Here is a 27,644-nt window from a genome sequence, read left to right on the forward strand (position 1 = left end):
TCAGTCAGGCAAGACCTGAAACCAAGAGAAAAAATAATGACAAAGTGGTACTTTTAAAATTCAAACCGCTGGGAATGCTACCTCAGCCGAACTTTACAAATAGCAAAGCCTTGGTCATCTGAGCAAGCAACTTTAATGTATTCCAACTGTTCTTTGTAAACTAGTAAGTTTATATTGTAATACCTGATTCATAATTAAGTTTTTTTTTTTAAGTGAAGCCATGAGATCTCTAGTTTTGTCTGTTTATATGTCTGTGTGCACATTATACATATGAGATATCTCTACCTCTGGAAGGTATTATCAAAGTTGAATTTGTAAAGAGCTCTATTTAATTTAAAAGAAAGCGCTTACAAATTAAATATAAAGAAACCAGCCAGAATGACTTTCAGGTTCACGTGAACTGGGAAATATTCAATATTAATTTGATACCTGGTATTAAAGTTTGTTGATCTATTTATTATAGACATGTCTTTAGAGTCATTAAGTATAATACTTTATTGTACCTAGGTTTAACAGATGTTAAATAAGACCTTATATCTTGTTGCAAGGAAAATAACTTGATGAGACTTTATACGTAAATGAGACAAGAGATTTTGGGTAAACTCTTTCAAACTATATTTTAGAAATGTCTACTTAAGATGATCTTTACAGATATTTGGTAACTTAAAGTTCTAGTGTTGTGCTAATTTAAGTGATGGAGGTTTATTGAATAGCTATATAATTGCAAAAAAAATAAGATACTGACACATCAATTGCTAAATAGAGAAACTAAAGGTATTTAGGACTATTAATGAAAATGTTTGGTGCCACCTTGAGATGTCCTCTATAAGAAAATGAATGTATTTAGAAATTACCACTGGTATTTATGTTCACCAATCTACAGAATGCTAATGTAAAAGAAAGTTCATAATTGCTTACTTCTTATTTTTCACTAAAAATTAAGGTTTTGAAGAGTTGAGGATTCTAATTTAAACATGTAATTAAAGCTAATAGGAAGCATTTCAGTATACAGTACGAAAGTAGAATGTGTGTTTTCAGTAAAGAAGGTATGATGAATGGAATTACATTTTATTAAGGAAAAATTTTATACATGGTCAGGATTAACTAAATTTAGATTGAAGTTAATTAAGTAAATGGATTTTGTTAAGTAAGGTAGTACATGACTGGAATTTGAACAAAGTTTCTTAGAGTGCTCCTTTTTGATAACAGATTGTGTGAGTTTCTGTGCCCTTAAGTAATCTATTCGTGAGTTTGGTTAAATGAATAAGTATTGTTTTATAGAGACCTATGATCTGTTGTGTTTTAAAAACCTTTCTGATATTTTTAAACAAACTTCCCAAATATCAAATCGAACTAAAGCTCTTTTAGCCTCCAGCTGACTCTGGGATGCTTCAAAGGAACATCTCTGAGACATCTCAGAGAGGAATGTTAAACTAAGTTTATTTGATATGTTTAATTACTTCAGAAACATTGTCAAGTGATTGGAGATGAACCTCAGGTTATAGTTTATGGATAAATGTTATTAATACAGATATTCCAAAATTTATAAGGAATCCCTAACATCTGATATGTCCTGATATAATGTTATCAGTCATAATTCTAGTTATTATCCAAAAATGTTATGTCACAGAAATATACAGGTTTCCTGCTAATTGCACTGTACTCAAATCTTTTCCATGCTATTTTAAGTTTTAACTTTTATAGACAATCATTATTTTACATTGATGCTTTTACAAAATGAAGATTTTCAAGAAGACTCATAAAGAGAACTTTTGAAACGAATACAAGTTTCTGATAGATCTAGATAATACCAATGAACTGGGTAACAAATGACAAAACTCTAATGGAAAACCTGATTACTTCATCCAGATCAACAGGAATTAATTACATGAGACTGAATGAACTGATGAGTATGATTTATAACTTTATGACTTTTTGAAAATACACTAGCTAAAGCTTTGTTTTCCAGAAAAACCTTTTCTCTTATGCTATGACCTACAACAAGTTGATAAAGTATACCTTTGTAAACAGAGAGGAAACATTTATCTTTTTCTCTCCACCTGATCCTTCCAGAGTTTGGTTTCTCCAGTTGGCTCTCCTGTGGATTTGGTGGTTTGGTGCAGCTGGAGTACAACTAATTACAACTAATTACACTAATGATTGTTTTAATTTGTTCTTTGTTTCCAAATTGTTTATGATTTGTCTTCCTGCTGCACTATGACTTTGTAATGTTCCTACCTACATTACTTATATCCTGTCTATTTTATAAGATTGTTGTCTTTTACAGTACTCAATGTGGCCTCCAACAAAACTGATGATGGCTAAACATCTTGAGAAGATAGATCACATTTATGACTCTTATAGAATAATTGTAATAGTGTGATTCTAGATATGGGAAGAAGCCATAAGGGAAAACATTTCCTGGATCATAACAGACTAGTAAGACAGAGGATCCAGAGAATCTTTAATTATCAACAGGGCCTAATCCGTAAATTAGCTCCTGGAGTAGCACATCAACAGGAATTTTCGCCTGATCTAGGATGAGCCTCCCAGCGCCACAGGACAAAATTTGGTCATGAAATGTTTCCCAAATATTGGTTGAATTCCTGACCAAGAGGAGGATCTGAGAAATGGAATATTTCCTGCCCTATCAGTCACAGACATCAGAGATCGCAGCCCTCCAACGTTAGCCAGTGAGCCCTAAGGAAACTCAGGAAGGAAAGAATACCTGCCATCTAGCAGCCATCAGACTCATCACTCCCTATGGTGAGCCCTGAGGAAACTCAGGATGTGAAAACACAGGATACCCAGATAGCTGAGGTGCACATCAAAGGAATGATTTCAGTGAGCCCAGATTGTTGCATCTTCCCATACATAGAAAAGCACTAAATTCCTTAACTTGGGATATCTGGTGTTCTTTAATTAACAATAATCTTTTTTATTTTTAGAAATTTTATTTTTTATTTTATTTTATTTATTTATTTGGTTGTGCCAGGTCTTAGTTGCGGCAGGCAGGCTCCTTAGTTGTGGCTCACCGGCTCCTTGTGGCATGCGAACTTTTAGTTGCAGCATGCATGTGGGAGCACAGAGTCTTAACCACTGCGCCACCAGGGAAGTCCCAACAATAATCTTTTGACGTTTGGACTATCTGCCCTTTGTTGCAAATTTCTGTATAACTTGGCTCCCCCCCACCTCACCTCCTCAGAGCAGTTCTCTCAGGGTTACTTGAGATGCTGCCTCCCGGGCTTGAAGTCCTAAAATTTCCTGCCGAATAAAACATAACTCTCAACTTTTATGTTGTGAATTTTTTTTTTTTTTTTTTTGCGGTACGCGGGCCTCTCACTGTTGGGGCCTCTCCCGTTGCGGAGCACAGGCTCCGGACACGCAGGCTCAGCGGCCATGGCTCACGGGCCCAGCCGCTCTGCGGCATGTGGGATCTTCCCGGACTGGGGCATGAACCCGTGTCCCCTGCATCGGCAGGCAGACTCTCAATCACTGCGCCACCAGGGAAGACCTGTTGTGAATATTTTTTAAGTCGACAGGTGCCAAGCTGGAAACACCTTCCCAACAGGTGGAAGGGGGAACTGCTCTCAAGCCCCCAGGCTGGGAGGCAAGTTGCAAAAGTTCAAAGATTGGGCTGGGCAGAAACTCTGGGCCAACTGGTTTAAGAGCATGGCCTTTACAGTGAGACTTCAGACCTAGGCTCCATCACTTTGAGAAACGTATTTAAACTCTCAGTTTCCTCATCTGAAAAAGATGGGTAAAAAAATAACCACTTAATAGGATCGTTGTGAGGATTGAATGAGGAAATCTTGTATGACACTGGGAACCATCTATGGTGTATATTAAATGCTCAATAAGTGTTAAATATTACTAATAGTAAAACTTCATTATTTCAGAGGCACAAAGAGGACAAACTTTCTGCTCAGAGTCAGTATCATGTCAGGATAGGCTGTGTTCTGATACCTACACCCTGGGCCTATTCTTAGGAAGCTGCCCATAGTTCTTTTCTTCTCTGACAGGACTAATACTTTTTTTTTTAAAACAAGAGGAGGCCATTCCCCAGGCTTGGGAATTTCCAGGGACATTCTCAGGATCACACCCTTTTTTAGCCTCTAGCTCTACTTCCTCCAATGCCTTGCCCACCCAAGAGAGGACTCTCTGCTAGGGAAAGGGAGGACAGCCCAGCCTCTGGTGGGTACTCCTAACCTGTTGCCTTCCAGTAGTGCCTTCTCTGCTCAATACAATGGTGGGTGTCCTTGCTCATGTCTGACATCTCGTGACCTGCACTGTCCCATCTGGGGCTCAGAGCCTCAGCTGGTTCTCGGTCAACTAGGCCTCTTCACAAGGAATATTCCCCAGATCTTATGCCCTCATTCAGGGCACTTGCAACATCGTCCCAGCACTCCTTCTCTCAGCACTTTATTCAGGCTGATGCACTCCTGGTATAGACAGGGTCTTGTGGAAAATGATTGTTAGCATTTACAGAGCAACTGTCCTGTCCCAGGTAATCATTGCCATATTTTACCCTCTCAACCAACCTGCAAGTTAGGATTGGAATCTCCATTTTGCAGAGGAAAAAAATCATGTGTTAATGAGTTAGAATAATTTTTAAAATAAATTTATTTATTTTTGGCTGCATTGGGTCTTCGTTGCTGTGCGCAGGCTTTCTCTAGTTGCGGTGAGCAGGGTCTACTCTTCATTGCGGTGTGCGGGCTTCTCATTGCATTGGCTTCTCGTTGCAGGGCACAGGGCTTTAGGCGTGTGGGCTTCAGTACTGTGGCACACGGGCTTAGTTGCTCCGCAGTATGTGGGATCTTCCCAGACCAGGGATCGAACCCGTGTCCCCAGCATTGGCAGGCGGATTCTTAATCATTGTGCCACCAGGGAATTCCTAGAATAATTTTTACTTTATGTAACATATATGGGATCAGATGGACCAGGTTGTACAGCAAGCTGTTTTTAGTTTTTGTTTTGTTTTAATAATATTGAGGTATAACTTAGACATTTAACTTTTTAAAATAAATTTATTTATTTATTTTATTTTTGGCTGCATTGGGTCTTCATTGCTGTGTGCAGGCTTTCTCTAGTTGTGGAGAGCGGGGGCTACTCTTCCTTGCACAGGTTTCTCACTGTGGTGTCTTCTCTTGTTGTGGAGCACAGGCTCTAGGTGCGCAGGCTTAGTAGTTGTGGCTCACGGGCTTAGTTGTTCCACAGCATGTGGGATCTTCCTGGACCAGGGCTGGAACCCGTGTCCCCTGCATTGGCAGGCAGATTCTTAACCACTGCACCACCAGGGAGGCCCTAGACATTTAACTTTTGCTTATCCTATATGTTAACAATGACATCATACTGTAGTTTGGATTTGCATTTCTTAAAATACAAGTGTGATTAACCACCTCTCAAATGTTTATTGGCTTTATTTTTCTATTCTTTGGCCAAGCTAATTCTCAAGGGATCAGAGGAGATAGCATTTTATGAGTCATCAGCATATAATATATAGATGGTATTCAAAGTCATGCAAGTGAATGAATGAGATTCTCCAAGGCAGTGAGTGTAGTTAGGCAGCCCTGGAGCCACTGAACCACAGAAAGTCAGTGAGATGAGGGGGAACCAGCAAAGGAGACTGTGAAGAGTAGTCAGGAGCAGAAAAGAAAATTTGAAAGCCAAGGCGGGGAAAAGGACGAGCTACGTGAAATGTTGCTGATTAAGAGAAGGAAGATGGGGCCAGAAATGCTATTGGATTTAGCAAGCTGAAGGTCACTGGTGACTTGGCAAGAGTACTTTCAATAAAGTATTGGGAGTGAGAGGGGTGTATCCAACAGATGGGAAAATTTTGATGTAAAAGAGAGGAGGAAAGAATTGCTGAAAAGATGTCCTCAAGTAGGGGCAGGAATCTAGTAAACAGCTGAAAGGGCTAGCCACAGAAGGCAGCAGAGGTGGCTCATTTAAGGTTATCAGGCAGCGTAGGTGGTTATAGCTGATGATAGGTGGGTAGATGTAGTGGGAGCCTGTGAAATTCTCTTCTGGTTGTTTCCATCTTGCCCCTCAACTGAGCAATGCCCCATTCTGAGAAAACCTTTAAAGTTTAAACCACAGGGCAAGCCTCTCTTTTGAAGTCATGGAGTTGTAATGAACTTGTACAGGAGAGGAGGGTGGGAAGGGTCTGGGAAAGACTTTCCCTAGGGTAGGACAAGACAGGATCAATGTTGGGTAGCAGCAGTTGCACAGCAATGGTGCCATGCTGCAGGACGCAGGAGAGACAAGTGTTGCAGTTTAGTTTTCACTTTGTGTTCCTTGACCAAGTCTCACAATTACCAATCTTTTATTTAGACCTTGCTTCCTGGAAATACAAAAACATCTAGGTAGTAGTGTTAAATCTGTCAAGCTGACCAGTTAAGTAACGTACTAATAACCTGAGGCTCATTTATAATGAGGAGCCTGTACATTTCACCACCTTAAAAGCATACAGGAAAATTCACTGGTTCACAAACATCAACTGCAACAACCTAAAGCCTGGAGACATTTAATTAGAAGGAACTAAAGTTGTCAGTGTACTGTACCTGGCCATCACCTCCCTTCAAGCAGCCAAGTTGGACAGGTCATGGAATGCCATTAGAGTACTTATCACAAAAAGAAACCTGTCAAACACCCAACCCATTAAGTCAAGAGGACTGATTATACATGCAGACTGCTGCACCTTCTCTGACTTTGGATTTGTGCCTAACTCAATAAACTATATGCACATCAGAAAAAGGATACGGACTTCCCTGGCGGTCCAGTGGTTAAGGCTCCACGCTCCCAATTCAGGGGGCACAGGTTCAATCCCTGGTCCGGGAAGTAAGATCCCACATGCCTCACAGTGTGGTCAAAAACAAACAAACAAACAAACAAAAAACGGCTGCAATCCTATAGACTTCATGTGCCCATATGCAGTTTTATGCTAAATTTATTCTTACAATTCAGGCAATTAAAAAAAGTAACTCTAATTAATGCACTCATAATTTCGGCCGATTGCTAATCTAAATGACCAAAATTGATAGACTAGCCCTGCACATCAACAGTCATGTTTTTGAGGCATGGGTATTCATTTATTTTCCACAGTAGCAAAGAGAGGTCACCTGCGATTCTGCTCCAAAACATGGAAACTGTAGTCTGCCACTGCAGAATAAAAACCTATTAACAAAAAGACAACTGATCTGATGGTACTGAACACCAGCAGCCCAACTGTTAATCATGTATCTCAGGGGTGGGCAGATTTTTTTCTACAAAGTGCCACATAGTAAATATTTTAGGCTTTGCAGGCCATATGGTCTCACTTGTAACTATGCAACTCTGCTATTGTATGGTAAAAGCAGCAAAAGACAATATGTAAATACTATTTATGTACACTAAAATTTGAATTCCATATAATTTTCACGTGTCATGAATACACTTCTTTTGATTCTTTTCTCAATTATTTTAAAAAATGTTAACAACCACCCTGCTCACAGATCCGACAAAATCTGGTGGCAGGCCAGATTTGGCCGGTGGCCCTGTTCTACCTGATAGACAATTTCTGGTCACTGATGATGACCACATGTCCAAATTTCGGTAAGGTTACCCAACAGAGACAATTTGGACAGAAGATTAGAGATTAGTTCCACGATCCTTATTCTGCTAACAGCAGAAAGCAAACAACTGTTACTGACCTTCTGCAGGTTTAACAGACTCTCTAGGTACCTCAGCCTCTGGCTATACCTGAAAATCATCCAAGTAAAAAAGACACCCAGGGACCGGAAAATGCAAGGCTTCAGGAAAAGCCATCAAATCGGTGGACAAAACATCGGGCAGACACTACGGAGCCCTCGGTCTTCAGGCAGAGTCGTCAAACAACGGCTCCAAAATCCAGGATACACCTTTCCAACACGTCCCCCAGCTCTGAGCCGGCTCCTGCCATCCAGCGGGGCCGCAGACTCGTAACCACACACACACACCCCCGACCCGGCCACGCTCGGAAGCCGCCTGAGCTGCGTGGGCCAGGACACCCGGTCCGACCGGAAAAGCCCCTTGTTCTGTCTCCTCCCGGTCGCCACAAGGCGCAGAAAACCTCCCGCGGGCAGTCACGACGTCCTCCTCACGCAAGGAGTGCAAAATGAGAAAAGAGATAAGCACAGAGAGGCACCAAGAAGGAAGCCGCGCTTCCGACCACCCCCTACACGTCAGCGACTCAGACAACCGCTAGCATCATGACGGCGGCGAGTCCCCGGCCCTCCCTAGGACCACGATTCCGGAGTCTCGCGGGACGTCGCTGTTCCGCGCCACTCAGGTATGGGGACATCTCGCGGGAGTTCCCCGGCGGTGGGCAAGGGTCGGGCGGCCTCGCGGCTGCGCCCCGGTATTTACCGTCCGCCGGCCCGTTTCGCGCAGGCGCGCGCGGCGGCTACGAGTTGGCGCGTCGCGCAGGCGGCGGCGGCATGGGGCTGAGCCGGGTGCGGGCTGTCTTCTTCGACTTGGACAACACGCTCATCGACACGGCCGGGGCGAGTCGGAAGGGCATGTTGGAGGTAACGTTCCGGCTACTGCTTCCCTCTGGCGAGCCCGGCGCCCCGCCCCGCGCGCTCTCTCGCCCCCTTGGGCCGCCGGCCCACTGCCCTGTCGGCTCCCTCCGCGGCGGCGCCCCTGGTCCCGGAGGCCCTTCGTGCCGGCCCGCGGCGGCGGCCTCGCTCAGAGAGCGGGGAGTCTGCGACCTGAGGGCGCTCCCAGCGCTCGGGCTTCCGGAAGGATGTCGCCAAACTGCCACAAGGGCAGAGTCGCCTCCGCACAGAAAGGCGGGCGCGCGCCAGGCGCCTGGCTTTCTGCCGGGACAGGTTTGGACCCGCCGGGACGAGCGGGCACCCGGCTCTCCGGGACTGACCGCGGGAGACTGGTCTCCCACCGCGTGCTCTTCGTTGGACCTTTGAGCCTGGACTTTATCGACTCGAGGGAGTTTTCTCCGCAGGTGTTCCTGCCGTGCGTGTGACCCTCAGTAGGTTTACCTTCACGAGGCCTTGCTCCGCCGCATCCTCCCCTTTCTGTACCTACTGATGCTTTTTCAGACCTTTCCTGTGCTGTTCAAGACCCGAAGCCACCCCTGCTTTCTTTCGTCTGCATTCAGCTTTAAAGAGAAAACTAAGGATTACCATATTTGAAAAACCCACTTTCAGAAGCTAAATCCTTTCAGCCCTGAGTGTCCCGTCCTCTTCATGCTTCATTAGTTAGGTTGTGTCTCCCTGGATCTTCAGCCTCTTCGTCCTCTTTCTCGGTGCATTCTACACCTGCTGCGTTTTCGGATCTGTCCAATACTCTCTCTTTTTTTTTTTTTTTTTTTGCGGTACGCGGGCCTCTCACTGTCGTGACCTCTCCCGTTGTGGAGCACAGGCTTTGGACGCGCAGGCTCAGCGGCCATGGCTCACGGGCCCAGCCGCTCCGTGGCATGTGGGATCTTCCCGGACCGGGGCATGAACCCGTGTCCCCTGCATCGGCAGGCGGACTCTCAACCACTGCGCCACCAGGGAAGCCCGTCCAATACTCTGTTTTTATTTGTTTGATAAAGATGTCTTTACACTCTCTTATGATACTCCATAAGCAATATAATCAGTGTTTAATCATAAATAGTCAGCTTGCACATTTCTTGGGTTTGAATCTTGGCTCCACAATTTTCTCTGAGATCTCGGGCAAATAATTCAACTCAGTGCCTCAGTTTCTCATCTGTATTACAATACGACACTAGGGCCAACTTTAAAAGACTGTTTTGGGGAATTAATTGAGATACTGTGTATAACAATTTAGCAGAATGATTCTCCAAAATATGCATTGGAAAAATGTTAACGATTATTTTATACAATTATTTCAAAAAATAAAAAAAGGCCAACAAACCTATGTCAATTTTTGAGCTTAAAAAAAATAAGCAAATGTGAATAATTCATGCAGAATCTTTTAAAATGCCCAGTACTTTAAAAAGAACGCTTCCCTTGGACCCTTATTTCTCTACAAGATACTACCTCTCTTGACAGCCATGTTTTTCAAGAGAAATCTATACCATTATCTCCATGTTTCTACTTCCTGTGTATTCCCAAAACCACTGTAGTGTGGTTTTTTTGTTTTTGCCACTAGAATGAAATAAACTCACCATCTATAGGCACCTCCCAAATTGCCAGAATCCTGGACATTTTAAGTCTGTCTTAATGACTTTACCAAAATATTATACACTGTTGACTGTCCCTTCATGCCTTTGATCTTGACCTCAGGGGCACCATCCCCTGCTATATTGTCTCCAGTATCTCTAGCTGCAAACTGTACATATTTACCTGTGTGTTTTTGGCAGGCCAAGTCCAGTGTGTTGTCATTAAGTTCTTGTTTTATTCCAATCCTTGCTATACGCCAAGAGTTTAGGCTTTAAAATTAGACAGTTGAGATTGAATCACAGCTCTCCCAATACCTAGGTGAAAGCACCCGAACAAGTTAGTTAACTGCTCTAAGCCTCAAATCTTTAAATAGTGATATTTGAATAGTGAAATTAGTTCTCAAAAACCCTATTAGCTAGGTTTAATGTAATGCATGGGAAGTACATACAGTCCAGTGTTCCAGAATTATACCACTGTCCACTCTGTCACCAAGTGTGTCCTCTCCTGCACATCCCCTCTGTCCTTGTCTTAGTTAAAGCTGGACTTGTCTCTCACCAAGACTGTTACTATGGTCTTGATGCCAGGCTTACCATGTCCAGTTCATCCTCCACATTCCAACTCACATGCCCACAGCTAAATAGTGAGCTTCTTAAGAGGGAACAAACTGTCTTATTCATCACCCTGTGTTTGACACAGGGTGAATGTTGAATGGATGGATAAAAGTCCAGTTCTCCAGACTTGGTTCTCTTACCATTTGCTTTATAAATATCCTATGAAATGTGCAGAATTAACTATACGAGGATCTAGGATCGCTTTATCACATAAGAATACAACACCCACAAATGTTAGCCTATTCAAACGTAACATGCCAGCTTTCTGAATCACTGAATGATTTATGAAAGGAGGGAGGGGGAAAGGTCTAGCCATTGCCTTGGGCTTGAGGAAAAGGAGTCATACTGACTATATATCACTTTAATTTTTTTTCTTTTTTCAGCCTCTTTTTTTATATATATACAATTTTTAAAGGTTACTTTCCATTTATAGTTATTACAAAATATTGGCTATCAGCTTTAATTTATTTTTAAATCATCTGGGAAAGCTATTTCCACCCTCTTTCAGTGTCACTACTCAAGAAGAAGGCTTCTCCAGAAAATTGGGGTTTCTCAGAGAACAAAGCAAAAAAGATTTCTGCATTTTTGAGTTTGCTTTCTAATGGGTATGACAGTGAACGTAATAAATGTGCTTTTATTTATAAGTGTGTCAGAAAAAGTGGAGGGGAGAAAGAATTGCATTTTTAAAATAGGTTGGTCAGATTAGGCCACATAGAGTAGATGATGTTTGAACAAAGACTTGAACTAAAAATAACAGGAGAGGGCTTCCCTGGTGGCGCAGTGGTTGAGAGTCCGCCTGCCGATGCAGGGGACACGGGTTCGTGCCCCGGTCCGGGAAGATCATGCCGCGGAGCGGCTGGGCCTGTGAGCCATGGCTGCTGAGCCTGCGCGTCCGGAGCCTGTGCTCCGCAATGGGAGAGACCACAGCAGTGAGAGGCCCGCGTACCACAAAAAAAATAAATAACAGGAGGGCTGCTTGAATTGTTAGTCTGTATGCAGCCATCATGTTTTGTGAGCATGTATTTTTTAAAATAGTTTTATTTAGAATTCAGCCACTTCATATCTTTATCATATGTGTTATATGGTTCCCACACTGGCCCTCAAAAAGTCTTTTTAAATCACAGCTAAACACTAGTACTAATGGTATTTAAGTCTGGGTCCAGAAAGTAGGAAGTAGGACAGAGTTTCCTTTTTGTATGTGTTACGATAGAGCCTTAAATAGAGTTTTGAAGTAGATGGAATTTGAGTTTATATTGTGTCTAGAAATTGATCTCCCCTCTCTCACTGTCTTAGCTCTCCCTTCTTCAGGCCTGTACGTGCCTAGTGGGCTCATTCTACTCAGAATCCTTTTCAGGCCTGACTTACCCTTATGCAGAATGTCATCACACCTCTAAATTAGAGATCTTTTCCCTCCATCCCCAATTAAATTTAGACTCCCATTCTCTCAGTGCAGGTGTTAGGAGAGTTTGCACCAGTAATGTGGACTAATTCACCTTAGGTATTATTTCTGTTTGAACTAATATTAATATGTGAACGACTGATAAACATCTTTCCCAAAGCTGTTAATATTATTAAAATGCCACTTGTTGTTCCAAATGAATATGTAATTAGTTTCTGTGTGACGAAATGGCAAAGTTAATTCAGGGAATGTAATGGGAGGCAGTTTTGAAACTTGGGAGCAATATACTTCTACAAGAATCTCCCCTTTAAGGTGAGCTAATCTGCTTTTTCAGATCCCAAGAATGTGCTTAACAAACTGCCAATTGCAGTTTATAGGAAACTGGATCTTTATTGGGAGCTTTCATTTATGAACTGTGAGCCAGTTCCCGTTGAATCGCAAGTACTGTGGAGTCCTAGAGGCCTGTGTCCTTTTATTGTGTAGCAGTAGCGTTGCTAAAACTGTATAGTGACCTTCAATCATAGCTCAGGAGTAATTTAGTTGATATTGCTAGAAAAGATGGTGACATAACTATGGAGATTGAAAAGGCTTGATTTGTTCATTGAATTTTAACTTTATAAAGCAAGAAATTTCAAAGTTTTCCCTTCACCTAAAATTCTTAGGGCTGGTTTATTTTTCTCTGACTAGTAAGACTTTTCTTAACTATTATGTTTTGTGATTAACACAAATAGCTTGAGGAAGAATGTGTCTCTTCAGCTCTTTCCCCTTTTCAGTAGGTGAATTGAGTGTCTGGTGTGAGTAGCAGATCATTTATTCCCTATAGAGTTTAGGGTAACAATTTAACTTGACTTTGACTGCTTCACTTCAACAACAGATAATCTTTAGCCCCAGCTGTGTGCATTGCCCTCATCCTCAAAGATCCAAAATTGCCTTGGCATGATCGACTTTCCCAGATGTCCCTGGGACAGGCGGCTTCAACTGCAAGCAGTTCGCTTGGAAGGTGACCCTAGGAAGCACTGTAGGGAGTGGTGGAGTCAGACAGGGAAGGGAAGGAATCTAATACAGTCTGTGTTCATGAGCAGGGAACTGTGTGAACGGTTGGGGACTCTGGGAGACACATGTAGACATACTTTACTTGTCCCTTCCAAGGGGCAACCCACCAATATCTGCTTCTTATTGGTTGAGACCTGCTTCTTGGGCTATACTCTGGCTCCAGCCTATGTGCATGGGTGCCCCTATGGCGAGATAAAGCTCCCAGGCAGAGAAGCCCAAGCACTTGCAGTATGAAGCCTTTGGCGTGTATGGACATAAGGTGTGCCAAGGGAATTTCGGTAGCTACAGCCTACCCAGCCTCATCTCTAGCACTCGCCCTCACTTGCCTTCCACTGTGGCTGAGCTCAGCTTCTTGCCTTTCCCAGTTCACAGAATTTCAAGTACTGTGTCTTTGTGCTGTTCCTTCAGTCTAGAATGATTTTATCCTCCTCCCATCCCCACCTTTGGGCTTGGTAACGCCTTGGTTTAAATGTTCCTTCCTCTGCCCTCCTTACCCAACAACCCTGGGGTTGCTCCTTACATTTTATTTCCAGTTTTTTGTGTGACTGTCAAGGCACTCAACCCAGCATTTGTGGTGGTTATTTTCCGCACCAGATAAGTTCATGAGGACAAAGGGTCCAGTCTCCAGTGCCGAATACATAGTATAAACGCAAGCATGTGGCCTGTGGAGTTAGGCAAGTATGGGCTTAAATCTCAGCTAGGGCAAGTTATTTATCAGGTCTAAACTTCCATTCCCTCATCTCAGAAAGGAAATTCCCTTGCAGAGTTGCAGGAAAGATTCGAAATAATATATGTGAGTACTGGGCATAATGCTTTGCCACATTAGCATCTTGGTAAGAAGATAGGCCAAAGGGATAAGAACCTAATCTCATAAAAAGTCAAGATAAAGAGCTGTGGGAACATAAGAAAGATTATGATAAGGGATTCAGAACCAGTGTGACAAAGAGGGAGACTCAGAACTACTTGAAGTTTTTTATCTGGAATCCTAAGTTTGGAAGAAGCACCATCATTAAACTGCTGAGGTCACAGAACGTGCCTGATTCCATTAGAGCTACATATACCTGTTTTTAAAAGTACAGAATTAGGTCCCCTTTAGGACCTAATTTAGGCCTTCAGAACGTAAAATGGATAAGATGAGGAAAGGTTAGGTGAACTAGCGTTATTTCTGGGAAGAGTCTAAATATCAGTTGTTAGAAATTTTATGTTTTACTAAATATAAGCACAGTTTTATTTTCATGTCTTCATGACCAGAATGAAAGGTGGTAGACTTAAACTGACAAATGAGGGATTTTTATTCTATATATATATATATATATATATATATATATATATATATATATATAAAGAATCTTCTTAGAAAAAATTGGTAAAAAAATATGAATGAGTTGTCTAGAAAGGTTGGGAAATCTTCACTCTTGTGTTCTTTAAAAATAAGACCAATTCCCAACAGAAATGGTGTGGTAATAGAGCTTCCTTAAGACAAAGGAGTGGAGTTAGAATCTGTCTGTGCTCTGGGTTTATAGGCTCACAGGATAAGTATTAAAGACATGAAGTATGTTGATGGAGTTATTTTCCTTTATTTAGGTGATAAAGCTCTTACAATCAAAATACCATTACAAAGAAGAGGCTGAAATCATCTGTAACAAAGTTCAAGTTAAGCTCAGCAAGGAATGTTTTCATCCTTCTAAAAGCTGCATTACTGACCTCAGGACTTCACACTGGGAAGAAGCAATCCAGGAAACAAAAGGTGGTGCGGCCAATAGGAAATTAGCTGAAGAATGTTATTTCCTGTGGAAATCTACACGTTTACAGCATATGACACTAGCAGAAGATGTCAAAGCCATGCTCACTGAACTTCGAAAGGAGGTCCGCCTACTTTTATTAACAAATGGAGAACAACAGACCCAGAGGGAGAAGATCAAGGCTTGTGCCTGTCAGTCCTATTTTGACGCTATTGTTGTAGGTGGAGAGCAGAAAGAGGAGAAACCGGCACCTTCCATATTTTATTACTCCTGTGATCTCCTTGGAGTACAGCCTGGGGACTGTGTGATGGTTGGTGACACACTAGAAACCGATATACAAGGAGGCCTCAATGCAGGGCTGAAGGCAACAGTCTGGATAAATAAAAATGGAATGGTGCCGTTGAAGTCATCCCCCAGGCCGCATTATATAGTTTCTTCCGTGCTAGAGTTACCTGCTCTCTTACAAAGTATAGACTGCAAAGTCAGTGTGTCTGCTTAAAGCACAGAAAAGGGTATGCTTACGAATTTTAGGGTCAAATTACAGGGTTTGAACTAAGAAAAGTTAAGGCATTCTATATACTATGACCTAGTTCTAAGGATAATTATACTTGTCATGTAATGGCCAACCAACCATTGACTGGTATTTATATCTGAAAATCCAGAGTACATTATTATAAGTTATTTTTAGTAGGGTAACCCAGAAAACTTGAGGAAGTATATTTGTTAATCTGTGGCTTGAGATATTTTTTAAAAATTACTTTGTTAATCTCTTAGCATCTTGGATCTATGAAGATACCAAGGAGGATAACTTATACATGGGTGCACAAATACAGATTTTATGTTTTGGCTTAAAAATAGGTATTTTTTTAAAAATAGTTATTCTAAAACATATATACTAGAGATTTATTAGAGCAGTTGGATCTGGTTAATCTAAGTACCAACTCGCAAATCAAGGCATTTCACAGTGAAATTATTTTCATATTTTCTGTTTCAAAAACATGCACCATATTTTTGCCTACTTTGTACGTATACTTCTCTTATGAATCTAATTTTTCTGCATTACCTTTGGGGTGGGGGGGGATAATTTTCCTATGGTGTGTACATGACCAATAAATTCCCCCAGTAAAAAAGCTGTTAAAATCAGCACATGGTGCTCCTTTTCCGTTACATTTTCACATCTTTCCAGGGTGAGCTTATAGGTTCCTGTTAGTCTTTACCTCTTATGGAAGTACTTTTACTATCTTTTCCCAGGTACGCAGTGAGGTTGAGGGACCAGTCTGTCTTGCTGTGGATGAGTGCAAGCCACATGGCCCCAGAAGTCACTTTCCTGGAAGTTGCCTTGGTGTGGCCTAATCGTGCTGCCCGCATCTGTTGTCTGCTGACTGGATAGTTTCACCCATATGATGAAAACTAGTAGAAAATTAGGTTTTGCTATGAACCATTTCCAGAGTGCCATTTTAATACTTGACTGGCTCTTTTTGGTGTCACCATCTGCCTTAAGTCTCCTGTTTTTAAAATTTTGGGAACTATGTCATTGTTTCACAGATTTCTGTATCCATTTCAGAGTTTGCTTTGAGCTTAGTAATTAAAACTCCATAGGGAGGCATCTTGCAACTAGAAAAATGTCTCAAGACCATTAGGCTAGAAAGTCTCATGATTTCACCAGCCAAACTTAGAGTAAAATGGTTAATTAAGGAAAAAAGAAATAATGATTAGGGTTGTTTTTTGGTAGGGTGTTTTTTTTTAACTTTTGTATAGGAAACTACTAGTGTAAGATGTTCGGTAGTTGGGGTGTATTTAGCTAGGGCTCCTTCAAGTATTCTGCGAAGAACAGGATCCTCTGCCATTGTGCATGTGCCTGTTGCGCTTCTCACTCTTAATTTTTAAAAATGTGATTGTGCCCTTGACTGTTCGCTCTGAAGCTGAACGTTTGTGGACAGGGAATGTTTGTGTATAGCTCTTCCAGGTACGGTGTCCATGTGACCTCAATTATAATTGTAGCTATTTGAAAATTGTTAAGTTGGAGGATGTTGACAGGAAAATAGTTGTGTGCATGATTTCTCCAGTGGGCTGAGTGTGGTGCTGAGAGCTTGTCCTTTCAGCTCACCCACAGGATGGGTCTAGACATGGCACGTTCACTGTGCTCACTGAGAAGGCTCATTGCTCCCGGATCACGGCAGCAGACCTCCTAGGATGTTATATGAGCAGTTCGTCAGCAAAAGTGATGTGGCGGGGAATGAAATAATTGAGTTTTTGGTAATGTAATATTACATTCCATTTGCACTTTTCCTTAGGGAAGAACTTTGTGGTTTTCTGCCTTCTGAGTGGAATGTTACAGAAGATATTAAGAAATCTTGGAATAGACCTATTTTATTAATAATGTTTTTGTTTTAGAATAATATTTTGTTTTTCATAGTTTCCCATACTCCTAGAAAGCCATAAATTCTCAATTGTCCAGAGGCTCTCCCAAACACTCATTACAGAGGAAGGCCTAGAGTAGACACGAGTGGATGCTGCCCCTGGAACACTGACACAATGATGGATGTTTTCTGGTTCCATACACATGTCCACCCACTGGTGCATGAACATCTTAGATATGGTGGTGCCCAGGACCCAGCAAGTGTGAATATTGTAGGAAAGACAGTTTTCTTAGTTACAGAGGTACTTGGTTTAGCACTTTCAGATTTCTTTGCAACCCACAATAGGAAACATTTTCTGTCACAACCCATTAAACACATTTATAGTGAACATTTAGTTAATATCAGCGTGTGTATATTAAATATATATTTAACAAACAAAACTACTTCCTTGCTATGCATGATGCTCAGGTTGTTTTCATTCCATCATTTTTTAAATTGGGGAATATATTTTTTTCATTTTTGAACAAGTACTTGTGGTACTTGTACAAGTATTTGTGGTACACAAGTCAAAGAATGAAAACGTGAATAGCAAAAAGTCCGTCTCATCTCTTTTCCAGCAACCCGCCTGCCCTAAAGGCCTCTGCTGTCAGCAGTTCCTGTGTATCTGCATATATAGGTAGGTATGAGTATATAGAATTCCTCTGATTCAGGCAGGTTTTTATTCCTGCTTTTCAGTTTTAGGAGGCAATGATCTTGCTAAGAAACTGATTTAAAAAGTTATGAAGCTTCTGTGAGTCGTTCATGTTAGGAGCATACATCTTTGATCTCAGCCTTCCACTGTTGTTGATAAAGGTGATGGTTCCATTGGCTTTCACTGGGCCAGTTGTTCACTTTGAGGTCAGTACAGCTGTGAAGCCCTTGCTTCTGCCCCAGTCTAATTGCCCTCTTCTGGTACATATCACCATCCTGGAGTTTCCCTTTGCCTCTTAGGTTGGATGTCCTGTGCCCTGTGTATTCCCTTTTTTGATTTGTTCCCCCTTTGGTGGCATGCATCCTGAGTAGTTTCCCTATAAATGTGAGAGAGAAAAATATTCAGATCTTAAGTGTCTGAAAATGCCTTTATTCTCTTCTCCCATCATTGATAGTTTAACAGCATGTAGTTGGATGTCATTCAGAATTTCAAAGGCATTGCTCTGTGGTCTAGCAGCCATTTTAAGTGACAATTTTCTTTTTCTCTTGAAGCTCTTAGAACTTTGGTTTTTCCCCTGTGGTCAATAATGATGTATCTTGTTATGCTTTCATCCTCTACTCTTGGCACTCTTGAACCTTTCCAAACAAAACCTTATGTCCTGGAAAAATGTAATTACTTAATTGATAATTGCTTCACCACTGTGTTTCCCGCTTCCTTTTTCTGGAACTCGTACTATTCGGATGTTGGACCTCCTCTACTGACCTTCCACTTTCTTTTCTTTTCTCTCCTATTTTTCCATCTCTTATTTTGTTCTATAATGCTTTTTGGAAGGTTTCTTCAACTTTACCTTTCAATCCTATTGAATTTTCTTTCCTGCCTGGCATCATGTATTTCAATATCCAAGTTTCTTCGATTTTCTAAGTGTTCCTTCCCTTTTTAAAAAAAATTTTTTTTCAGTACACGGGCCTCTCACTGTTGTGGCCTCTCCCGTTGCGGAGCACAGGCTCCGGACGCGCAGGCTCAGCGGCCATGGCTCACGGGCCCAGCCGCTCCGCGGCATGTGGGATCTTCCCAGACCGGAACACGAACCGTGTCCGCTGCGTCGGCAGGCGGACTCTCAACCACTGCGCCACCAGGGATGCCCTAAAGAATTTTATTGGAGTATGTTGATTTATATAAATGTTCCTTCTTAATGGTTTTTTTTTGTCTGTGTTGGGTCTTCGTTGCGTGCGGGCTTTCTCTAGTTGTGGCGAGAGGGGGATACTCTTTGTTGCAGTGCGCAGGCTTCTCATTGCGGCAGCTTCTTGTTGCGGAGCACGGGCTCTAGGCGTGAGGGCTTCAGTTGTTGCAGCAGGTGGGCTCAGTAGCTGTGGCATGCGGACCCTGATTAACATTCATTTTTGTTTTGAGTGGAATATTACCTCTCAAATTTTTTTCAAGTTTTTGAAGAATCCACGGAATCCACTGTATCTTCCATGTGTCTCTGATCTGTTTATTTGGGTCTATTTGTTCACCCTAGAGGCTTTCCTTAAATGCCCAGTGAACCACACGAGAAAGGATGGAAATGCTGATTGGAAGCTCCGCAAGAGTGGCTGGGTCTTGTAAACTCAGAGGTTCCTTTTCTATAGTGTATCTGGGTAGGCAGTTATATGAAGAACCCCTGGGGTCAGTGTCTGAAGGTCTTTCCTCTTGGTCTAGCTCCCTAGTGAAGAATCTCTGACTCCTGACGGAGGGTAGAGGTCTGATGTCAGCACCTGGGAGCTGAGTGGGAAGGAGGTGTGTGGTGGGGGGAGAGGCATGTGGTCACTTAATCCCTGTTCCTCTTGTACCTGAGCTCAGTTGTGTGTGCTCTCTCCCGGTCTAGAGACCCTCTGTTTTACTCTTTCCATAGAAACATTGTGACTTCTGTTGAATGAGGACTTCAGGTTGGAGGGGGCAGGGGTCTAGGGATCTATTTGTATTTGCGTGTTTTCGTTCTTTTTCTTTTTTCTTTTGGCCACGCCATGCGGCTTTCGGGATCTTAGTTCCCCAACCAGGGATCGAACCTGAGGCCCCGGCAGTGAGAGCACCGAGTCCTAACTGCTGGACCGCCAGGGAATTCCCTCCGTTTGTATTTGGAACACCTTTTACCCCATCCTCCTTAACTCAGCTCCCTCTTCTCCTTCATGACTGAGGCATCTGGTGGTATCAGTGCCTGAATCTTTGGAGGAGTCACTGTGCACCTCATGATTTCTCAGCGTTTAGAAAAGCTGGTCTAGACTCCGCTTTCTTGAATCTACTAACTCCTTTGCCACTCGTCCATATGCTTTCTGGCTTCCACAGTTTTGTTGTCAGCGCCTGTTTTCCTGGTGTGTGTGTTTAAATTCCTTTATGATAGTTTCCATTGGGTTTGGGGTAGAAGCAGTATTAGCTGGGTACTTCCTTCTTTTGCCTTTATTGTGGAAGCTGTTCTCTTCTAGTCTGTGTTCAATGTAGGTCAAGTGCCTGTGCCTCATAGTCACTACCCACAGCTTGAGAAAGGCTGCTCATTTGAAGTAGAGACTTACAGCATGCCCACAGCTTTTTTGTTTAAATTATATATGCAGCTTATTTCTTAAGATCTTTTCCCCAACTTCCTTATTCTCTGTATTCTTGTATACAGCATTCCTTCTCTGACTTTCATCATCATGGTGGGTCTCCTTATGTTCTGTGTTTCTGAATTTTCAACATTGCTTGTACATAGATATTTATTTTTTTTGGCAACTCTGTTCCTATGATCACTTCTAAGACGTAAACTCAGATTTCTTTATAATAAAATCCTTTTGAGTGCAGTACATTCAATTTATACTTTTACAATGAAGTTTAACAGTATAGAGGATTCCCTGGCGGTCCAGTGGTTAGGGCTTGGTGCTTTCACTGCTGGGGCCTGGGTTCAATCCCTGGTCAGGGAACAAAGATCCTGCAAGCCTCACAATGTGGCCAAAAAAAAAAGTACAGAAAAGTCACATGACCTTGATGGGTCAAAGCATACTTTTTTAACCAGTCTTCACATATGTGACATTGACAATACAGTTATTTCCATGGATTTCTTGGAAGATGTTATGATTTTCTTTTTCTGGGTATCAGCCTGACCTATGGAAAAGATCCTCAACCCAGGCTTTTTTAAAGTGACAGATGATAAATGACTTAATTTACTGAAACGGGAATGAAGAGCGACTGCATTATGGATACAGAGTTTCTGGGGTGATGAAAATTTTCTAGAACTAGATAGTGGTGATGGTTTCACAGCATTGTGAATGTACTAATGCCCCTAAATTGTACAATTTTAAATGATTTAAAAGTTAAATTTTATGACGGTTTATTTGTTGGTTTATATCACCCATATTATACTTGCTGAGTTCCTAATAATTAGAGATGTGTGTTTAATCTTTTTGTACATCTCCCAAGTTTGAAATCTGTGCTTGAAAACACAATAAAGTAAATAAAATAATAGTTGGCAAAATACACTTTGAAAATCACACATATGGTGCTTCACTGAGTGTCCAGCAGATGTCATTGAAATAAGATATTCACAGTGCTCCTCTGAAAACAGCGCTGTTGTTACATTTAACTCCTTGGAATGAGCAAAGTTTGTGGAAATTCAGTGGGTTGGCTCCTCCCTTAAAGAATGATAAACAACATGGAGCCAAAGTAAGAACAGTCAGTACACTGGGTACACACCGCAGCTGGTGAGACAGCCCGTCTACCACAGCAGGAGAGGGGGGCCACATCCAGTCCCCCTCCCCCAGCTCTGCCAGATTCCCTGCTTGCCCAGTGTTAACTCCCCAGTCAAGCGTCAAGATAGTGTGGCAGGTGAAAGAAGATAGAGGCGCCACGTTTGAAACACCAGGTGGTCAGACATAAAAACTAAAGAACTTAGTAGGAAACATGCATGTAACCAGCATGCTGAGCAAGGAGGATACTGGGATGTAATCATAATGAAACTTCCCTGTCACCTATTGTTCCTTTAGCCTCGACTCAGGGGTGAAGCTTTCTCCCTGCCAGTGGGCAAAAGACCAGATGGAAACTCAGACATGAAGAATGTGCAGCCTAACAGATTAATCCACACTGTCATGTTTGGTCAAGAGCAGGCTGGGGGCTGCAGGGTGGTGGAGGAGGATGGTGTGCGGAAAGGGTGGTTGTCGCTTAGCTGGAGCCTGCTACCGTCCTGAGTTGGCTCTGAGGCCTGCAGGCCCAACAGATTTTCTCAAGTGACTACCTTGTGGGCACTGCCAGGGCCTCTGGAGGCCCCCGCTGGGCTCCTCCAACTGCTGCTCCTGGGCCCCTTCGCCAGCGGGCTGCCCCCCTGGCCCTGGTTATCTGGCAGGCCTTTTCACCACTGACTCTCACCAGTGGGATCCCCTTCTTCTCCCAGGCAGCCCTCCTGGGATGAGAAGGGCTCTACGTGGGTCCAGATCAGCCTCTTTCCCATGTCCTTGCCCCACCATTAATGAGAGTGGAGTTATACTCCCACCCACATCCCTCCACTGTGCTGACTACCCTGCTAGGACCCTTGAACTTGCATGCTTTCTGCAGCAAGTGCATGTCAACCTGTCTCTGAGTTTTATCGTTGGATCCCGCTCTTTAAGTTTGAGGTCGAGGAGATAGTTCCTCTGCCACTCCCCAAGGTCATGGGACGGGCTGCAGTAGCTCTCTCCAAAGAAACCCCATAAATTCCCTTCCACCTCCATCTCTACTTTCTCAACTCTTACGTTTGTGAAATGGGTGAGGGAGCTCAAAAGTCAGGAAACAAGTTCTTGACTAATTACCTTGAAAACTCTTCAGGAAGTCTTACACTCACTTTGGTGTCTAATATCTACTGACTTAGATCACAGTTTCAATTTTAATATCCTGGTACATAAGGAAGAAGGAGTATAGTGCAAAACAGATGAACACTTCCTTTGTTTTTTATATTTTTGGCCGAGCAGCTTGCGGGATCTTAGTTCCCCGACCAGGGATTGAACCCGGGCCCTCAGCAGTGAAAGCGGAGCATCCTAACCACCAGGGAATTCCCAGATGAGCACTTCCTAACAGAATATCAAATAAGGGAGCTACCGTATGGTGGCTTCATTGAGGATGTGAGCTGGGTATTGAAGGATGTAAAATATTTGGCTGTGCTGTGCAACATGTGGGATCTTAGTTCCCTGACCAAGGATCGAACCCCCCCCCCCTGCATTGGAAGCATGGAGTCTTATCCACTGGACCGCCAGGGAAGTCCCCTTGAAGGATGTAAATATTTGATTGGGGCAAAGAAAGGAGAGAACATTTACAGAGAGAATTCAGTTCAACGCAAAGTTATTGGACCCCTTCTGAGTGCCAGGCAATCAGGAGGAGTTCACAGTCTCCAAAGAAGGAAGGTGATCAGCCTGGCTGAAGAAAGGGATCTCAGTAGGGAACTGTTACAAATGAAATTTGGACAGGTAGGAAGGACAGTCCTGGATATGAGGCTCAGGGGTGGGGAGAGCACTGTCAGCAACATTTTAGAAAAGGAGGGGTAAAACTTGTGTGTATGAGTCTATGGGTCTGTGTGCATGTGTGTAATGGGACAGATGAGTGTGTGTGGATATGGGGGTATGACTAGTGGAGTGAAAGTGTATGTGTCTGTGTGTAGAGGTGCATATATGTGAAGTGGGTTGCATATATGTAGTATATGTACATATATGTAGAAGGGGTGTAGATTGTGTGCATAGTGAGGTCTGTGTGTAGTGGGGTGTGTGTGAGTGGTGGGGAGTGAATATAGTGTTGTGTGGGTGAGTGTGCATGGGTGTGTGTTTGAGGCATATGGGTGCAGTGGGCTGTGTTCATGTGTATATGTGAGTAGCGGGGTGTGTGTGCAGGGGGTTTTGTGTGTGTATGTAGTAGGCTGTGTGTAAGCATTGGTAACTGGGGTAGGAGTGTGTGTGAGCGCTATGTGTGCTGAGTACTGCAGTATATGTGTGTGAGTCGTATGTGCAGTGGAGTGCTTACCAGTCGGTTGTGTGAGTAGCGAGGTATGTGTAGTGGGAGGTTCTTGGTGGAATCATGTGAGTGGTGGGGTGTATATGTTTTGTATATGTGTGAGGAGAGGTTGCAGGTGGGGGTGTGAGTAGTGAGTATGCGTTTGCCTAGTGGGGTATCTGTGTAGTGGGCTTGTGTGTAGTGGGTGTGTAGGTGGTGTGGGGTATCACTAGTGGGGTGCGTGTGTGTGTCGTGCTGTATTGTTAACAGTGTGTGTGTGGTGGCCGAATAAGAACAACGTGAGAAAGAAATGGTTCCTTTACCGGGTTAAAACATGCCTGGGTGAGAGAGACAGATGCAGAGAGAGAAAGGCTGGGAATCTCCTTTAAGATGTGGACCAGGGATGCCAATTATTTCTTTGCCAGTCTTTGCCTCTGAACCACCAAAGCTCCTTCTTACAGGGACTCCTGTCCTTGGCCTCTTCTCTGAACTTCTCTGGCTGGGGAGGGGTGGGGGTCGGCAGCCACCAAGTGAGCCCAACTGTGCAGGTCAGATTCTTCTTACAATTTGGGACTGAGAGGGTCTAGTTTGGGGGTTCCACTCATGAATGCCCATGGGGGCCAGACCAGCCTGAGCAGGAGCCAGGGGGCCCAGGGCGAGGGCACAGAGGTGGTGTGGACTGTAGCAAACCCAGAGGGGGTGACCCGCAGGAGGGCCCTGATCGTCAAGCCAAGCAAAACAGGTCTGAGGCGAAACCACGGGCCCCAGGATTGTGAACTCAGCACATTCCACTCTCTCGAGTGAATGCTTAAAAGAGCGAATGAAGCAAAACCACAGAAAAAGAGAAAGTGGGTCCATGGAGAGAGAAGAGAAGGAATTACGTATGTAAGGAGAAGGAGGGTGAGGGACCTGCAGGCGAGGAGAGGTGTCTGCACTGCATTGTGTTTCCCCAAATTTCATATGTTGAAGCCCTAACCCCTAATGTGACTATGTGGAGACAGGGTCTTTAAAGAGGTGATTCAGGGGACTTCTCTGGTGCTGCAGAGGCTAAGACTCTGCGCTCCCGATGCAGGGGCCTGGGTTCGGTCCCTGGTCAGGGAACTGGCTCCCACATGCTGCAACTAAAGATCCTGTTGCCCACAGCAACAAAGATCCCACATGCTGCAACTAAGACCCAGCACAGCCAAATAAATAAATATTAAAAATAAAACAGAGGTGATTCAGGTTAAATGAGGTCATAAGAGTGCACCCTTAATCCGATAGGACTGGTATCTTTATAAGAAGAGGCAGGGACATGCATGCCCTCAGAGGAAAGGCCACATGAGCACAGGGAGAGGACAGCCATCTACAAGCCAAGGAGAGAGGCCTCAGGAGACACCAACCTTGCCAACACCTTGATCTTGTACTTGCAGCCTCCCATAATTGTGAGACAATAAATTCCTGTTATTTAAGTCACCCAGTCTGTGATATTTTGTTAACGGCAGCCTGGACAGATTAATACAGGAGGTAATAGCTGTTAGACTTGCAAGACTTGGTTATTGTATCATTCAGCCAGCGAACATTTGAGCAGTGCACACCCATACACACATACCAGGTGTGTGTGTGCGTGCAGTGGGGTGCCCTGGGCACTGAGTCCACAGCAGGGAAACAAAGGAGCCAGAGGCCCTGGACCACTTCTGGGTGTTCTGTCCAGTGAACCCTTGGGGCTTGGGACTGTACTCCACTGGGGTGCAATCTAAACTCTTCAGGAGCCAGAACTAACCCGGGGTTCTGGGCCCTCAAGAGCCTTGACTGTAGGCAATCATACGTGCCTTTAAAGGGAAACTTTATTCTAAATCAGAAAATTCCAGGAATAAAAGAAAAAAATCCCATAGCAAGAACATCTTAGATTCCCTCATTTCTCAATTACTTCCTTTACCTTTTTCTCTAGAAATTAGAGATCTTTAAAATTCAATTGAGTAAATTTAATGATTTTATTGGCTTTAAAGTGATTCATAAATCGGGCAGCATCCAATCCAGCAGATAGAAAGGGGCTCCCAAGGGTTGTACAAGGTGGGAGATTTTTATAGACCAAAGTGAGTGGGAACAAGGAAGTTATCCTGGGCATTTGCTGATTCGCTAAGTAGGGTTCCTTCCTTCTGTGGAGCAAAGGGCAGTCTTGGAGCAGCTCAGGTAACTTGTGCCGGGCAGGGAAGTGTGATTGGTGGACCCAGGCCTGCCTTTTCTGGGAGAGCTGAGCCTTAGTTAAGTTTTGGTTTGCTGATGTGGGGCTTAGCATGAGTGACTCCATCTTGGGCCTAATCTGGTTACTTTAACGCCTTCAAACTGGAGTAATTTCTAAAACATGTTCTTCTGTCAACAGCATTTTGATTCAAGATGATAAGTGTATCTATACTTTGACTTACTGTTGTTAAATGATAAACTGAGGTATATTTAAAAATTTAAGTTTATTTGAGCAAAAATTGATTCAAATCAGGCATCACCAAACTGGAAGTGGTAGGAGCGTTCCACTGACAAGAGCTGGGGAAATGCTTTTATAGAGAAGATGTGGAAGCAAAGCAAGAAAATTATTTGATCGGCTATAGTGCTAAGTGGTTGCCTTATTTGGGAAAGCCTGGTTGGCTCTTTGTGATTGGTTGTCCTTAGGTGTTTATTTCTTAACCTTGAGGCATTTCAGGCTTAAGTTTTGGTTTGTTTACATAGGCTGCTAAGGCATTAGAACCACCTCAGTTTATTTACTTTTATTTAATTTAAATTTAATTTACTTTTTAAAAATTATTTATTTATTTAGGTTGCACTGGGTCTTAGTTGCAGCATGTGGGATCTTCACTGTGTCATGCAGGATCTTTAGTTGTGGCATGTGGACTTCTTAGTTGCAGCATTCAGACTTCTTAGTTGCAGCATGTGGACTTCTTAGTTGTGGCATTTGGAATCTAGTTCCCTGAACAGGGATCAAACCCTGGCCGCCTGCACTGGAATTGCGGAGTCTTACTGGACCACCAGGGAAGTCCCTTAATTTCCTTTAAGTAGGAGACATCAGTATGAACTCATATTCAGTTTAATAGGTAAATTGAGATCGATAGATGATAGATAGATAGATATAGATAGATAGATAATTTGTAATTATGTTAGTATGCACGGGTCATTATACATACATATATTACCTGAAGCTGTGTCCTGAGAGTGCCTAGAAGCAGTGACAGCTCCAATAGCAGTGAGCATACCCTCATCCAGATTTTGGTTTCTAAATACCATTTTTCAGTGCAAAGAACCAGGGCTCCTCGGGGACATGGCTGATACTAGGACTGGGGCAGGCAAAGTATAAACTGAGTCTGGAACATCTTAAGGTGCCAAAACCTAAGGAAGTGCTCCAAAAGCAAAAGGATGGGGGCTTGTCAAAGGGACACAGAAGTTAATCTGAAAGAGCTCCCAATGGCCAAAGCTGGAAAACTTTGAGCAATGAAATAAATAACATAGCACTGGATTATAACCAAGAGTATAAAATAAATAACACATGAACCCATACTGATATAAAGAAATGATCAAATAAATAAATAACAGATCTTCCTTATAAAGAATTCTAAATAAAATACGTAAATACTTCCCTCTCCAGGAGGTAGAGTTTGATCCTCCCCTTCTTGAGTGTAGGATTGACTTAGTAACTTGCTTCCAAAGAACGGAGTATGGA

General features: G+C 43.0%; 1 protein-coding gene across 2 annotated transcripts; it reads left to right on the forward strand.

Annotated features, from left to right (window-relative positions):
* Positions 1-8,358: 8,358 nt before the first annotated feature.
* On the forward strand, positions 8,359-21,913 carry NANP (N-acetylneuraminic acid phosphatase). 2 transcript variants are annotated; one of them, XM_060031263.1, is made up of 3 exons: positions 8,359-8,546; positions 14,793-15,462; positions 16,202-21,913. In XM_060031263.1, the coding sequence occupies exons 1-2, from the start codon at positions 8,457-8,459 to the stop codon at positions 15,447-15,449; spliced, it is 747 nt and encodes a 248-aa protein (XP_059887246.1). In that variant the 5' UTR covers positions 8,359-8,456; the 3' UTR covers positions 15,450-15,462; positions 16,202-21,913. The 2 variants fall into 2 exon arrangements, with proteins under 2 accessions (XP_059887246.1, XP_059887247.1); XM_060031264.1 differs by having other exon boundaries at positions 17,928-21,909.
* Positions 21,914-27,644: the final 5,731 nt, after the last annotated feature.

This window comes from Delphinus delphis, chromosome 15 (assembly GCF_949987515.2).
Source record: "Delphinus delphis chromosome 15, mDelDel1.2, whole genome shotgun sequence".
In the NCBI taxonomy this organism is placed as follows: domain Eukaryota; kingdom Metazoa; phylum Chordata; class Mammalia; order Artiodactyla; family Delphinidae; genus Delphinus; species Delphinus delphis.